General features: G+C 39.7%; 1 protein-coding gene across 2 annotated transcripts in view; it reads left to right on the forward strand.

The window, feature by feature from the left end:
* The window catches only part of rock1 (Rho-associated, coiled-coil containing protein kinase 1), a 147,259-nt gene that overhangs the window by 74,291 nt on the left and 58,480 nt on the right, over window positions 1-14,488 (forward strand). For both annotated transcript variants that reach the window (XR_013498315.1, XM_078216081.1), the window contains exons 7-16: window positions 1,399-1,543; window positions 3,079-3,217; window positions 4,537-4,628; window positions 6,263-6,422; window positions 10,976-11,042; window positions 11,522-11,610; window positions 11,818-11,866; window positions 12,332-12,467; window positions 14,044-14,135; window positions 14,224-14,470. Coding sequence is in view for 1 of the 2 variants with exons in the window: in XM_078216081.1 (XP_078072207.1) it covers window positions 1,399-1,543; window positions 3,079-3,217; window positions 4,537-4,628; window positions 6,263-6,422; window positions 10,976-11,042; window positions 11,522-11,610; window positions 11,818-11,866; window positions 12,332-12,467; window positions 14,044-14,135; window positions 14,224-14,470 (1,216 nt within the window). In the remaining variant the exon portion in view is untranslated. The remainder of the gene's footprint in view (window positions 1-1,398; window positions 1,544-3,078; window positions 3,218-4,536; window positions 4,629-6,262; window positions 6,423-10,975; window positions 11,043-11,521; window positions 11,611-11,817; window positions 11,867-12,331; window positions 12,468-14,043; window positions 14,136-14,223; window positions 14,471-14,488) is intronic.

The raw sequence follows: 14,488 nt of genomic DNA on the forward strand, positions 1-14,488 counted from the left end.
GGCTTTCAAGGCAGTGGGTGTGAGAAAAATAATTAAACTTCAGTATCACTGTATCATGTGTCTAGTAGGATGGCAGAATGTAAGTTGGATAGACCTTGGTCTTTTTTTGTCTAGCAATTTCCATGTGACTGTGTGTATTACCGGTTCCAAGAGAACTTAAGTACCATTTTGGCATCAAAGTTCTCCTCTCCTCCAAAGTCAAGTGATGAATCAAGTTTTGGCAGAGGATATTTCTAGAAACAACTGAAGAAAGCTTCAGTAACTCACAAATCTGTATTTTGCCTGGTATGCCTATGCAGAAGACATTGAACTCTTCAAAATTTCTTGAGATTATGAATCTGATTTTGAATTCAGATTCTAATCTGATATTGAATTCAGATTCTGATCTGAATTCGTGACTGGTATCCTATAGTACTTTTGATCTGGTTTCACTGATATCAGAAATGAACAAGGGACCATGTCAGGTTTGACCTGATGATTAATCCTTTCCAACTGTTTTGCAACTCTTTGTAGAAGCCTCTTAAAAATACTTTGAGCCTGGACCTAAACACCAGTATCCACGTAATTCTTATGGTTATAATATTATTTGTTTTGCATCTTAAATCTTCCATTTGTTTCTTTTGTCTTTGTTATGTCAATTATATTTAATTTCAACAATTAACATTAGTTAATTAGATAAAATGCCACATGCATATGGTTTGTTGATATTTAAACTGCCACTTGGTCTGATATGATGTACTGTTGACTTCCCAATATTGGTCAATTCCATTTACTTTTGTGTGATACTTAGTCAAGATGCATTTGTTTGCTTTAATTTGAAGATAATACTGCTTGTATATTTCCTCCCAATCTATACTCTAATTAGGATGAAGAATAGCATGAAGTTTTAATGTCATGGCATAATTTGAACCATGTTCCCTCTTGCCCTCAACCTGAATCTTTCTCAAATTTCTCTCCAATCTCCACTTATGCCCTCTCTGGGATGATCTTATAGATTGGACCCACTTCTTGCTCTTCAGACCCTACTCCTACTAAACTGCTGACCACTCAACTTTCAGTCCTGGTTCCTATGTTAGCTGATGTTATTGATAGTTTTATGAGCATACTCAGTTTTAATCGCTCCACCATTGGCAATCCTGCTTTCAGGCTGCTTATGTTCTAAACTCTAGATTTCCCTCCTTCTGTTTGCCCACCTCTCCTCATTATCTTCCTTTAAAACATTCTTTAAAAACCTACCCCTTTGACCAAGCTTTTGGTCATCTGGCCCAATATTTCCTCATGTATCTTAGTGTTAGAATTTGTTCCATAATTCTCTCATAAACTCTTGTGACATTTTATTGTGTTAAACCTGCAAAATAAATGCAAGTTGTTAACTAACCATTTTCCTTGTTATTCTAGGAAGGGATGGTACGATGTGATACTGCAGTGGGGACTCCTGATTATATTTCCCCTGAGGTGCTGAAATCTCAGGGAGGAGATGGGTATTACGGAAGGGAATGTGATTGGTGGTCAGTTGGAGTGTTCCTATATGAAATGCTAGTTGGTGAGTGATGAAATGGTACATTAAATGCTAGCATATTTAAATATAAATTATGCTGTACCAATTCTAGTTTGAAACTAAAAATCAATCTATGCAACTTCATAGTATTTAGTGTGTGAAATTTCAGGGGAAATGTCATGGGGCGATTCTCCCAAAAAAATTCTAAGTGTCGAATTTGTGTAAAAACTGGAGTAAATCACGCTGTTTTTTTCAGCGGGAGTTTCAAAATGAATCTCCCACACTCTGTGCACTGCAAAGCGCCTCAGCGTGAATCACACTGAAAACCAGTGGGTGGAGCCTATTTCCGCTGGAGAGGCCCCCCCCCCTCAACCGATTGCTGGCCCCCCTCCCTCCCTCTGTCACTCAGCGCAAGTGCAGAGTGGCAGTGGACCCCCAACCCCTACCGGTCGGTCCCCATCGGGCCCCACCCCCTTGGCACTGCCCTATGCCCAGTAGGCAATGCCAAGGTGCCCCCTGGGCATTGGCACTTTGCCCCTTGAGCAGTGCCAGGAGCCCAGGCTGGCACTGCCAAGGTGGCAATGCCCAGGGGGCCCACCCCCCTCCCCCAGTACCCGATCCTCTGTTGGGGCCTCGAAGGGCTTCCCCTTCACTCCAGTGGGGCCGGACCACCAGCTCCCCACAAGTGAGGAGCTAAACTAAATCCCGCTGGAGTGGCGGGGGTGGGGGGTGCAGGCCCTGAGATTTCAGTCTCGGGCCCGCTAATAATATTTTAAAAGAGATATAAATTACCATTATCATAATTTATCAGCTCCGCCCTGATTTCTGGCACGGAACTGACATCAGGATGGGAGAATCGCCCCTAACTTTCTCCTTTCTGAATCAGATAAAGAACTGCACGTCTATAGATGCTTTATGGGTGCAATAAGTAAACTTAAAGTTATCAGGACAACCATTAAATTCTACATTTAGCTATGTGCTGGCACAAAACCAAAGCTGTCTGGGAGCTTATGCTAACTTTAAAATGATCTGACCACTCAAGAATTCCACTGAGTTTGGTGTGCTGTTGTGTAGCTTTCTTCACCCTGGCTGTAGACAATGATTCTTGATGCAGATTTTGCCAAAGGTGCAACTCAGTTCTCATAACTTTAGCAGCTAAAATAACTTAAAATGAAAATTCCAGGACATTGGCGATTATGGAATGCCTGTTTTGAATATTAGGAGTATTTTGCAGACAGGAAGCTTTAAAATAAAAGCTGCATCAAAATTAGATTAAATTCTTGTTAGATTATACATTGTATCACAAACATTATCCTTTGAGTACCATGATTAATTTATCTTTCTCCAATGCAATTGGACTATTGGTATTGCACTTTGTACTGATATGTCTTCCACCACTCTTGAGCCATCCATTAAGATAGAGGATAACAGAGTATTGAAATTAGTTATCGTGATGACTACGAACCAGTGGGTAAATTTAAGTTGTTTCTAATCTGCTGCTGTTGTTTGTCAACGTCCTCTTCATTTATACAAAGCCTATATCTGAACTGATCTTTAATGGTGATTTTTCTTCTTTGTAGGTGACACACCTTTTTATGCAGACTCACTAGTTGGAACATATAGCAAAATCATGAATCACAAAAACTCATTGACGTTTCCTGATGACAACGAAATTTCCAAGGATGCAAAAAGCCTCATTTGTGCTTTCCTCACTGACAGGTACCGTAAGAAGACAATGTACTGTGAGGAAATATTGTTCTCTCCAGTATATTACCTGAAATACAAATGAACTAATCAAATAGATCCCATTGGGATACAGAACAAACCAGTTCATCTTTTTCCTGGACTCTTCATGATGATGAGGAGAAACTAATTCAGGATCTTTGTTTACATTCTTCCTTGCTATAGAAGGAGTACAGCAAAGGTTTACCAGGCTGATTCCTGGGATGGCAGGTCTGTCATATGAGAAGAGACTTAAGTTATAGGATTATATTCATTGAAGTTTAGAAGTGAGAAAGGACCTCATAGAAACTTATAAAATTCTAACAGGATTGGACAGGGTAGATTCAGAAAGAATGTCCCAGACGGTGGGGGAGTCCAGACCTAGGGGGTCATAGTTTGAGGATAAAGGGTAAACCTTTTAGAACTGAGGCGAGGAGAAATTTCCTCACCCAGAGGGTGGTGAATGTGTGGAATTCACTACCACAGAATGTAGTTGAGGCCAAAACGTCGTGTGATTTCAAGAAGAAATTAGAAATGGCTCTTGGGGCTAAAGGGATCAAGGGAGATGGGGGGGAAGGGGGGGATCAGAATATTAAATTTGATGATCAGCCATGATAATGAATGGTAAAGTAGGCTCGAAGGGCCAAGTAACCTACTCCTGCTCCTCGTTTCTATGTTTCTGTTCTAGAAGATTATTTTAAAATGAGTCCAATAAATTGTATAAAACCTTTTATTTTCCTTTCGTGGATGTGAGTTTCGCTGGTAAGACCAGCATTTGTTGCCATCTCAAATTACCGTTGAGATGGTAGTAATGATCCACTTTCTTGAATCACTAAAGTGTATACCACAGTGCTGATCAGAAGGGAATTACCCAGGATTTTGATCCAGCAATAATGAAGAAATAGTGATATCATTAAACTGTTAGGAGTCTAGCATGATGGAAGTCTCTTTCCAGGTTTCCTGCAGAGCACAGCAATTGAAGGGAAGTAGACAAAGGTTGTGAAACTGTTCGACAACGTGTAAAAAATTTTTCAAAATGTGCACCCTCGAATGTATTCATTTTGGGGTCTTGTGATTTCACAGGGATTAAGAGAAGTTTCAAAAATTAGAGTAATTAGTGGTCAAATGTGGCTTATATAAAGGTTGCAAACAAAGTATTGCTAATGAATTTAGTTTAAACTGAATTGACTTGAGATGAGTATATGATCTGTCTTTATATGAACAGAACTCTGGTGCATGCATATACGATACTCTTTCCTAAGATTATCTGCAGCATTGTTGTAGTAACAGTTATTGATTTATTCCATTTATTCTAGGGAAGTAAGACTAGGTCGAAATGGTGTTGCAGAAATCAAAAGGCATTCTTTTTTCCGAAATGATCAGTGGACATGGGAAAACATCAGAGAGAGTAAGTTGCCATAAATGTTAAGTTATGCTATGTGAATTTTGAAGTTGTATTAAGGCCATTAAGGGGCGATCCTTTAAGGGCCACGTGATTGGGCCAGACCCTATGGTGAGGCTGCATGGGAAGCCAAGCCAATTGGGAGCAAGGGCGCACATCCTGGGATGGGAAGGAACCTCAGCTGGAGCCAGGGAGGAGAAGACAGTAGATTTGTGTAATAGTTCTATCAGACCCTTATCTTGTATATATGTTATATTGATGATAAATCATTCATTGTTGAAGCCACAACGAGTCACCTTCCACGTTACTACACCCAGGGATATGATGGTGGTGTTTGGGATATTGTCTGTAAGGTATGATTCCATGAGTGTGACTTTGTTAGGCAGCTGTCTGTCTAGTTTGTGGGACGGTTCTCTAAATTTTGGCACAAGCCCTCAGATGTTAGAAAGGAAAACTTTGCAGGATCAACAGGGCTGAACTCGCTGTTGTCATTTCAGGTGCCGAGGTCAGTGCCTGGTAGGCCACTCAGTTTCATTCCTTCTGGTCGACTTCATAATGGTTTGATACAACTGAGTGGCTTGCTTTCAGAACCTCATTGCTAAGAATCTATAGACTAGACTTCCTTCCCTAAAGGACATTTGTGAACTAGATGGGTTTTTATTACAATTGACAATGGTTTCATGGTCACTATTACCAGACAAGCTTTTATTTAAATTCCATGTTTATTAACTGAATTTAAATTCCCCCACCAGTTTCTGTGGTGGGATTTCACCATTGTCCCCAGAGCATTAGTTTGGGCCTCTGGATTATGAGTCCAGTGATATTACCACTATGCCACTACCTCCCCATAAATGTTCCATTTTACAGTGCTCACTAAATAGGAAAAACTTTAGAAACAGGAAAGGGACTGTTTTGTTAAGTCATCTTTTTTGGATCTGAGGAGCACAAATTATAGACTAGGAACTAGACTTCGGAAATTTGGCTGTTCATGTACACAAATCATAAAAACTGGTGTATCGGTATAAAATGTAATCAAAAAAACGAATGAATTATTGTGATTTATCTCGAGAGTTATAATACAAAAGTGAGCAAGTTGATGCTTCGTGTACAGAGTTTTGACCAGACCCTATCTGATGTATTACATTCAATTTTTGGCATTGAACCTCAGGACAGGTATATTGTGGTAGTGCAGATTAAATGTAGTTGCAGGTTTGAAAGGTTACATGATGAAGATGGGTTTATTCTCTTGAGTTTAGAAGGTTGGAGGGTAATTTAGTTAAGGACTTTGGATTGATAAACAAGATTTGATAGGTTAGTTACTGACAAACTATTTCCTGTGGTTGGAAAATCCAGAACAAATTAGAGCTAAGTCATTTAAGGACTGAAATCAAGAAGCACTTTTTTATTTCATATGAACAGTAATAAAAATCTGGAACCTTCTCCCTCAAAAGCCTGTGGATGCTTGATCATTTTAAATTTTCAACAGTGCGACAGATAAAATTTCTTTGGACAAGAGTGTTAAAGATGTTTAGGAGGGTAGGTATCAGTCATGTTGTAATTGACTGGCAGAACAGGCTCAAGGCACTGAATGCATGTTCTGGTGTTTAATGCAACTAATTCGCATCTGTCTTTCGTTATAGCTTCAGCACCAGTCGTGCCTGAGCTAAGTAGTGACATCGACACGAGCAATTTTGATGATCTGGAAGAAGATAAAGGCGAGGAAGAAACTTTTCCTACACCAAAGGCCTTTGTTGGCAACCAGTTACCTTTTGTAGGCTTTACATACTACAGAGATAATCAGTGAGTACAGTCAAGTTGAAATACATCTTGCTTTAAACAAGAAAGCAAAACTCTCTGAAACAGTAACTTCTTGTCTCATTAATAACGGAGCATGAACTTGCAAAAACAAACACAAAGCCCTGAATGAACAGCTACTCATTCTCACTGACTAACCTCCACCTAAATTCCCTATGCTCTCTCTCCTCTGACTTTTAGGCCCTCTTTCGGGCTCTCACTTACCCTCACCTATGACATAATTTTCCATACTCAGCTACACCCAACCTTTACATCTCGCAATCACTTCTGCAATCTCAGTCATTGACATAGCACTGCCTCCTCCATCTCAGTGCCTATCTCTGCCTCCAGAAAAACTTCTTCTCCCACCTCATATTCAGCAACATACTCCTTAACTGCATCATCACGACATTATTAATGTTAATATGCTGTTTTCTTACCTTTGCGCCCATGCCCCACCACCCCTCATCACTTCTCCAAAGATACAATTCCCCTTTTGATGTCCAAAAGTCCCATGGGCTGAAAACTTGAATGCACCTGATGCTTAGTCACTGCTGATCTAGGTCAAGCATTTCAAGTATTCTCAGGCCTTCCTGTTGGTCAAACTTTCCTTATCTCCTCAGATCATTCTAGCAGATATGACCAATTCAGAGGTCTTTATGAAAAATTGTTTCCTCAAAACCTCCACAACCTACATCCTTATTTTTGAAACCAAGTGCAGAAAGCTTGTGAACTTATTTAAATTGAAGGTTAGGATGACCTGTCCAGATTCTTTCCTGTCCCTGACCATCCTTCCAGTCCTAATTCACCCTAACTACAATGTGCTCCTAATCCATCCTCTGTGTATTGCCAGTCCATTTTAACATTGTCTAGTCCATGGAACCCAACTTTGAAGTCATTCAACCTGACTCCTGACCACTTCTTTGTTTCCCATCCCTATACTGATCAACACTGTTATTTATACTTGTGCTCAGACATTATTCCCCTGCCCTGCAAAACTGAAATCATCACCCTCATTTTAAAAATAAATTCCTCATTCATCATGTCTTTAACTGCCGGCTTATTTCTAGCCTCCCTTTGCTCACTAAGTTCTTGGAACACATTTTGACTTAGTGTTTCTCAAAGCATGAAATTATGAGGGATCTAGATAGAACAGATAGGGACAATGTATTTATCGTAAGAGGGGCAAAAAATTAGCAGACATAGATTTTAAAGTGAAAATAGTCACTTGGTAGTACAGAACTTGAGTAAAGGCTACTGCAGTCAGATCATTGTCCACTGTGTATTGCGCAGACTCATGAAGGGGCCTAATGCACCTCTTTCAGATCTGAAATGTGTCAAATCTACCTCAAATATCCTGTAAATTATCTCAAAATTCGAACAACAGGTAAAGCTAGCTGTTTCAGATCATTCTAGCAGGTATGACCAAAATGAGTGGTATTTTCCATTAACAAGATACTGCTGTCAAGCCAAAAAGATGTTCTGCCTATCACACAAAGGTGTAATGTGATATATGAATTTTAGTGCCAGTGCAATCCCAAGTACACTGGCTTAATGTGCCAACAACTACCAGATTGCATCAGACACCATGTCCCCTTGGTTATTCACATGGGCACAGTACTGACTGTACTCAACCAGCCCATGCTTAAAAGCTCAGAACACAGTGTCTGCTATCAGCTGTGATTCCACAATTAGATTCGTAGAATCATAGAATTCCTACAGTGCAGAAGGAGGCCATTTGGCCCATCAAGTCTACACCGACCACAATCCCACCCAGGCCCTATCCCCACAACCCCAAGCATTTATCCGAGTGAGTCCTCCTGACACTAAGGGGCAATTTAGCATGGCCAATTCACCTAACCCGCACGTCTTTGGACTGTGGGAGGAAACCGGAACACCCGGAGGAAACCCACGCAGATACGGGGAGAATGTGCAAACTCCACACAGACAGTAGCCCAAGTCGGGAATTGAACCTGGGCCCCTGGCGCTGAGAGGCAGCAGTGCTAACCACCATGCCGCCCCACGGTGGCACCCATTGAACAATCCCGGGCTAGCAATCAATTTAAGTTTATCAGTTGGGCTAGCAATATGGCTTACTTGCGCTTGCTAGAAACAACACATATTCATATGCAGGGACATGTCCTGTGCAGGCAAAAGGCCTTTTGTGAATTAAACAAAAATGGTAGTAGTTCTCTGGTGCATTCTTCATGGTAGTGCCTCGACCAGTTAGTTGACTTGCCAACCAATAAGCATCATTTTCTCATGCAGTATAAATTGTTGCTTCGCTTCAAATTTGGCATTCTTGCATCTATCCTGATAAGTGCAGGATGAGAAACTCTGACAGCATCTCTCTTTTCTCAACAATAATTAGTAGAAAGATTAGCGGAGTGATGAAACAATTTTTCACCTAGATTGGTATTAAGGACCTGGAACTCACTACCTCAAAGGGTGTTAGAGGCAGAAACTCTCAACACATTCAAAAAGTACCTGAATGTCTATTAGAAGAAACATGACCTGCAGGGCTCCAATCTAATGCTGGTAACCTTGTGTTGACTGGCAAAGACAGAATGAGCCAAATGGCTGTTTCAGTGTTGTAAATTTTTAATGATTTCTATGATTCGACTCTTTTGTTTCAATTTAGTTTCTGGTTGTCCATAGCATCATGATCACCTTGGTCAGAAAGTCTTGAATGATATTATCTGTGGTAACATGACAGCTTATTATACCACCAATGGTGACTACGCTGTTTTTCTTGTGATCCTCTCCATATCCAGCTCTTTGATTGTTTTACATGGTTATACCCCAACCAAGACGTTCCTACCAATTATTTCTTCTTTTGCCTTTGTATTCACAACTCATTTGCCATTAACTTCAGCTTGCTTTTCTCTCCACCCTCAAAGATCCAGCCACATTGAACCATACAGTGCACTACATCAGTGTTCTGTTTGACTCAAATCTGAGCTTAAAACCTCCAAACTGTATAAATCTCCAACTTTGCATATTTATGCCTTTATAGTTTGCCTTACTTCACCTTTATGACTGCTAACACTTTTATGTATGCTTTTATCACCAGTTGACTTTATTTCTCTAGCAGTATCCTGATGTCTCACACTTGCAAACTCATTCCACTCTTGTTCCATACTGTTTCCTTGAGCCAACATTCCATCCTCTTTCATGCATACTGCCACGTTGTTCCCCTAATCAGCACCTTTATAGCATCGCCATCCTACTTCACAACTTTCCCCAGGCTGTGATTGCCTGATTTGCCCTCTTCACCTCTGACTTTGGCGTTTTCTGCATTCCCCACTTACTTTTTTCAGTCAGGAATGGCAGAAACATCCACTGTTGTGTCGTTTTATGCTACAACTTCTCTATATAGGGTAGAAATTGGTCCACATTGTGACAGTTTTCCACCAAACTGAGGCAAAAAAGCCACAATTTTGCTGCGCTATGTTGTGTGCTCCAAAGACATCTGAAATATGCCTGGTTCCTTGTTAGGTCGACACGATGACACAGTGGTTAGCATTGCTGCCTCACAGCACCAGGGACCTGGGTTCAATTCTGACCTCGGGTCATTGTCTGCGTGGAGTTTGCACATTCTCCCTGTGTCTGCGTGGGTTTCTTCCAGGTGCTCCCGGTTTCCTCTCACAGTCTAAAGATGTGTGGATTAGGTTGATTGGTCGTGCAAAATTGTTCCTTTTTAGGGGGATTAGCAAGGTAAATACGTAGAGTTATGGGGATAGGGCCTGGGTGGGATTGTTGTTGGTATAGACTTGATGGGCCAAATGGCCACCTCCTGCACTATAGGGATTGAATGAATAGATCAGGCAGTTTATCAGGAGTTCCTGGCAGCTACCTGAAACAGGCCTTAAGATTATTGCATATGTTAGAGGGACCTAACTACTGTCTCAGGCCTTTCCCTTGAAATTGGACTGCATTGAGCCTGTTTTAGTTTTCTTATAGTGGATATAGTCTAATAAATGACCACCAACAGAGTTCAGTGAAGTGTTCTAATGAGGCAAGCAAGCAAAAATGTTTATGAAAAAGCATGCAATAACAAATGTTCCCCTTCATCTATGCAAATCCCTCATTATATCTTCCTGTTTCTCCCTTTCTCCTTTTAAAAACTTACTCAAAACCCAACTCTTAAACCACGAATTAGGTCACCATCTCGAAGTATTTCACTGTGCTGAGCGCTTTGGGATGTTTTCCGTGTTGAATTGTTCTAAATGCAAGTTATGTGTTAATCCTCCAATTAGATGGCAATTTAAACATCCTATGCTTTCTTGCATTTCTATATTCTGGCCTTTCCAGATTTATATCAAGCATGAATGCATTCTCTTATTTGGTATGATGGCAGAATAAGTAGAACTAACTGTCATTAGATGAACTTGTACCTTCTCAGGGTATCATTAAAATTGTTATAAACCACAGTTTGTATGAATGAAGCTGGTCAAGTTTGATTTGATTTGCAGTATTTACTATATTAACCTAACATTTTATTGAGATAGGTTTGAAATGCTTTCATAAATTCTCCTGTACTTTAATTCCCCTTCTAGGAACTCATCTGGTACCTCTAGACGAACCAGTGACTATAGAGTCAGTTCTACTGTAGACAATAGTCAAGTAAGGATTTTGTTATTGCTTTCAGATTGTAATGTTTGGACGGTGCATTTAAAAAACATTATTGTTCATGTAGCCATCCTAAATGGCATTGCTTTCTGCAATCCAGAAGACAAACTTATTTTTTTGTGAATGGATTGTTATTAAAATATGAGCTCTTGTCTCAAAACATTTCATATGAAATAAATAATTTGTATTTTTAGAGAGGAGTGGAGGAATAGAATGACAAACAGCATTTTCTTGAATGTTCATTTCAGGATTTTCTTTCTAGTGGCTTTACAAACTTTTCATAACCAAAGTAGAGAGTTGTGAGAAAGTTTTGCACAGTATTTGAATGTTGGTAACTATTGTAAGATTTATCTACAGCAATGAATTTAAACATGCCCGGTGATGCTTTGTATTTCTATCCTTGGTTGCTTGACATTCAATCATTGAAACTTTGAAGAAAATAGCTTAATCACCTTGGCTATCTTACTTTTAAGGTTGAAAATTTGAAAAAGAAAATTTATGAGCTGGAGGAGCAGTTACACAATGAAGTAAAATTAAAGGATGAATGGGAACAAAAATCTAGGTAAGGCACAATCTCAAAATGTCCATTTTTAATTTGTTGGAGCCCGTGCCATTTTCAGTAACTGCTTTGACATGTTATGAACATAGATGCATCTCATGTCTGAAACTGAGGTATGGATAAGGGTGTTCTTGCAAAAGATAGTGGGCAAGGTTCCTGGCAAACTCTGTTTGTTTTTCTTATGAAACTGTTCAATGATTTTGTTTCTAGGTCAGCAAACACCAAGTTGGAGAAAATAACAAAGGAACTGGATGATGAGGTAATTTGCTTTGTGTTCAGATTTGTTTATTATTTGCTCTATTTATTACACAAGTATCACCATTATGTTTATATGAGTATCTGACCTTTCCAATCCACAAAATTTTATTATAGTTCTCTTAGAAAATTGCGCATTTTAAAACGTGATGTATTTGAGTTTTTCAAAATGTTTCACCCATGTTACACAATAAACCTGGAGCATGCATTTTTCATTTAAAGTTGTAGCATCCAAAATGTAACAATACTGACTTTTAGAAATATTTGCTGTATTTGTTTATTTTTTTGACTTGAGCAATAAAGTGTGAGTTCTATTCATGTTACAAAGTATGCTATCCCAAAATATGATTACTTTCAGAAAATATTATGGTAACCCATTGAATATGGTATTTTCAATGCAATCAGATTTATCAGTCTGATTTTTTTAACCAAAGATGTTTCTCATCTGAAATTTTGGCTTTACCTATAGGGCAATTCACGAAAAAGTTTAGAGGTTAATGTGTCTCATCTTGAAAAGGAAAAAGTAATGCTCCAGCTCAAAATCAATGACTACCAAAGGAAAGTGGAACAAGAGGCTGAAAAGAGACGGAATTTAGAAAATGAGGGTAAGCTCAATGGCTATATTCTTAGTGTCATATTTAGGTATTTTTCTAAAATGTTACTGCCCTTTTAGGGCAAACTTACTTTTGGGTACTATTTTAGCATGTTCTTCTTTATCTGTGCCGATTTGATTAATTATAATGGCAATTTAAGGCAAAACTTACGAAGCACTAGAGTATTTCCCAAGAACGTTTGAATATAAGTAGAAAGAAGCTATTTTATGACAGATGAGGAATTTTGAGTATCCTACCTTAAAATGGATAGTAGTGAAGATCCATGTAAAGGACATGATTTAGTGCTGGAGATTAGAAGAAATGGTCCTTTGCCAGAAGTAGTAGTAGAACATTCCTAATGCTGTGATTCTGTTAGTAACTGGTTAATAAAAACCATTATATCTGTGTTTCGATTTTCTAACTAAAACTCTGAAGTCTGTGTCAATTAACTTGGGACCACTATTGCTCACCAACTGGGGAATTTGAAGTACAATTTCAAAAGATGTGGACAATAAATTGAGTGGTGTAATTAGTGAAAAGCAGGACTGCAGCAAAATCCATGAAAGCATCAATAAACTTGCAAAATGGTGCATAATTGGCAAATTAACTTCAATATACACAAGTGAGAGGTGGTACACTTTTATAGGACGTATAAGGGCCATATACGGATACCCCCTATTAAAACTGCATTCTAATGGCCCATTTTCATTTTAGCGTGGTTTGTAAATTAGGGAACGTGATTGAATAGCCCTGCTTCCATTTTTGTTTTAGCACTGTTAGTACATATGCACCAAGAACCATGTTGTAACTATGCATGTTTTTTTAAAAACACTTCCCACTGCTTTGTTCACCACTTCTCCTTCCTCTCACTCCTTCCTGCTCGTTGCTTCCCTCTCCCAACCCCTCACTTTCTCTCACTCATCACTCCACTTGTTCCCCACTGTTTACCACTTCCGGTTCACCACCCTTCTCCCAAGCCCTCTTTCAAGGGCTCAGGAGAGAGATAGTAAGGGGGATAAGAGAGGGGCGGTGAGAGGGAGGAAGCAAGGGGGTCAGCAGAGGAAAGTGGCTTGCGAGAGAGTGAGTGAGGTAATCCGGAGAGGGAAGCATCGAGCCAGAGGAAGAGGGAAAAAGTGAAGGGGTTGGAAGAGGAACAGTGAGTGGGAGGATGTGGGGGGGCAATGAACGAGTCAGCAAGCGGGAGGGCATAAGGGGGGCAGCCAAAGGAAGTGGAGATTGGGAGGAAGTAAGGGAGTCTGGAGAGGGAAGTAGTGAGAAGGAGGGAGAAGGAAGCGATTAGCGGGAGGGAGCGTTAGGGGCAGTGAGTGAGAGATGCGAAGTTACGAGTGGGAAGTGGGAAGCAGCGAGCAGGAGGTAAGTGAGAAAGAGTAGGAAGCAAATAGTATGTGCATTTTCACAATTACTGACTAAAATCATTGAATCATATAGCACTGATGGTCATTTGTCCTACATATTTTCTTGAAATTTGTGCCTAGAAATTATTTTAATTGAAAATCCCTTTTGCAGTGCATTACGTCGCATTGATAATGGACCTGTAACTTTTGACTGTTCACTGTTTTGCCTGTAGTATCTACACTAAAGGAGCAACTTGAGGACTTGAAGAAAATGAGCCAGAATTCTCACATTTCAAATGAGAAAATAGTTCAGTTACAAAAACAAGTAAGTCCTAAAACTCATATGCTGAAGTTTTTCAAAATCAAAAAATCAAGGAATGCCTGAAAAATATAATGCTGTTATTTATTAATAGTTAGAAGAAGCGAATGCTTTACTGCGATCTGAGTCGGACACAGCGGCAAGGTTACGGAGGAACCAAACTGAATTAACAAAGACCATGAGCCAGGTAGAGACTTTAAATAGTGAACTACAGGAGAGAAACCGAACTTTAGAAAGTACCAAACTACAGCTGGAGAAGGATATTATCCAGCACCAATCTGCTTTGGATACTGAAAGGCGAGTTCGCAGCCATGGCTCAGAAATGATCAGTGATTTGCAAGGTAAGCAATATTTGGAAA

The sequence above is a fragment of the Mustelus asterias genome, chromosome 7 (genome assembly GCF_964213995.1).
Source record: "Mustelus asterias chromosome 7, sMusAst1.hap1.1, whole genome shotgun sequence".
Taxonomy (NCBI): Eukaryota; Metazoa; Chordata; class Chondrichthyes; order Carcharhiniformes; family Triakidae; genus Mustelus; species Mustelus asterias.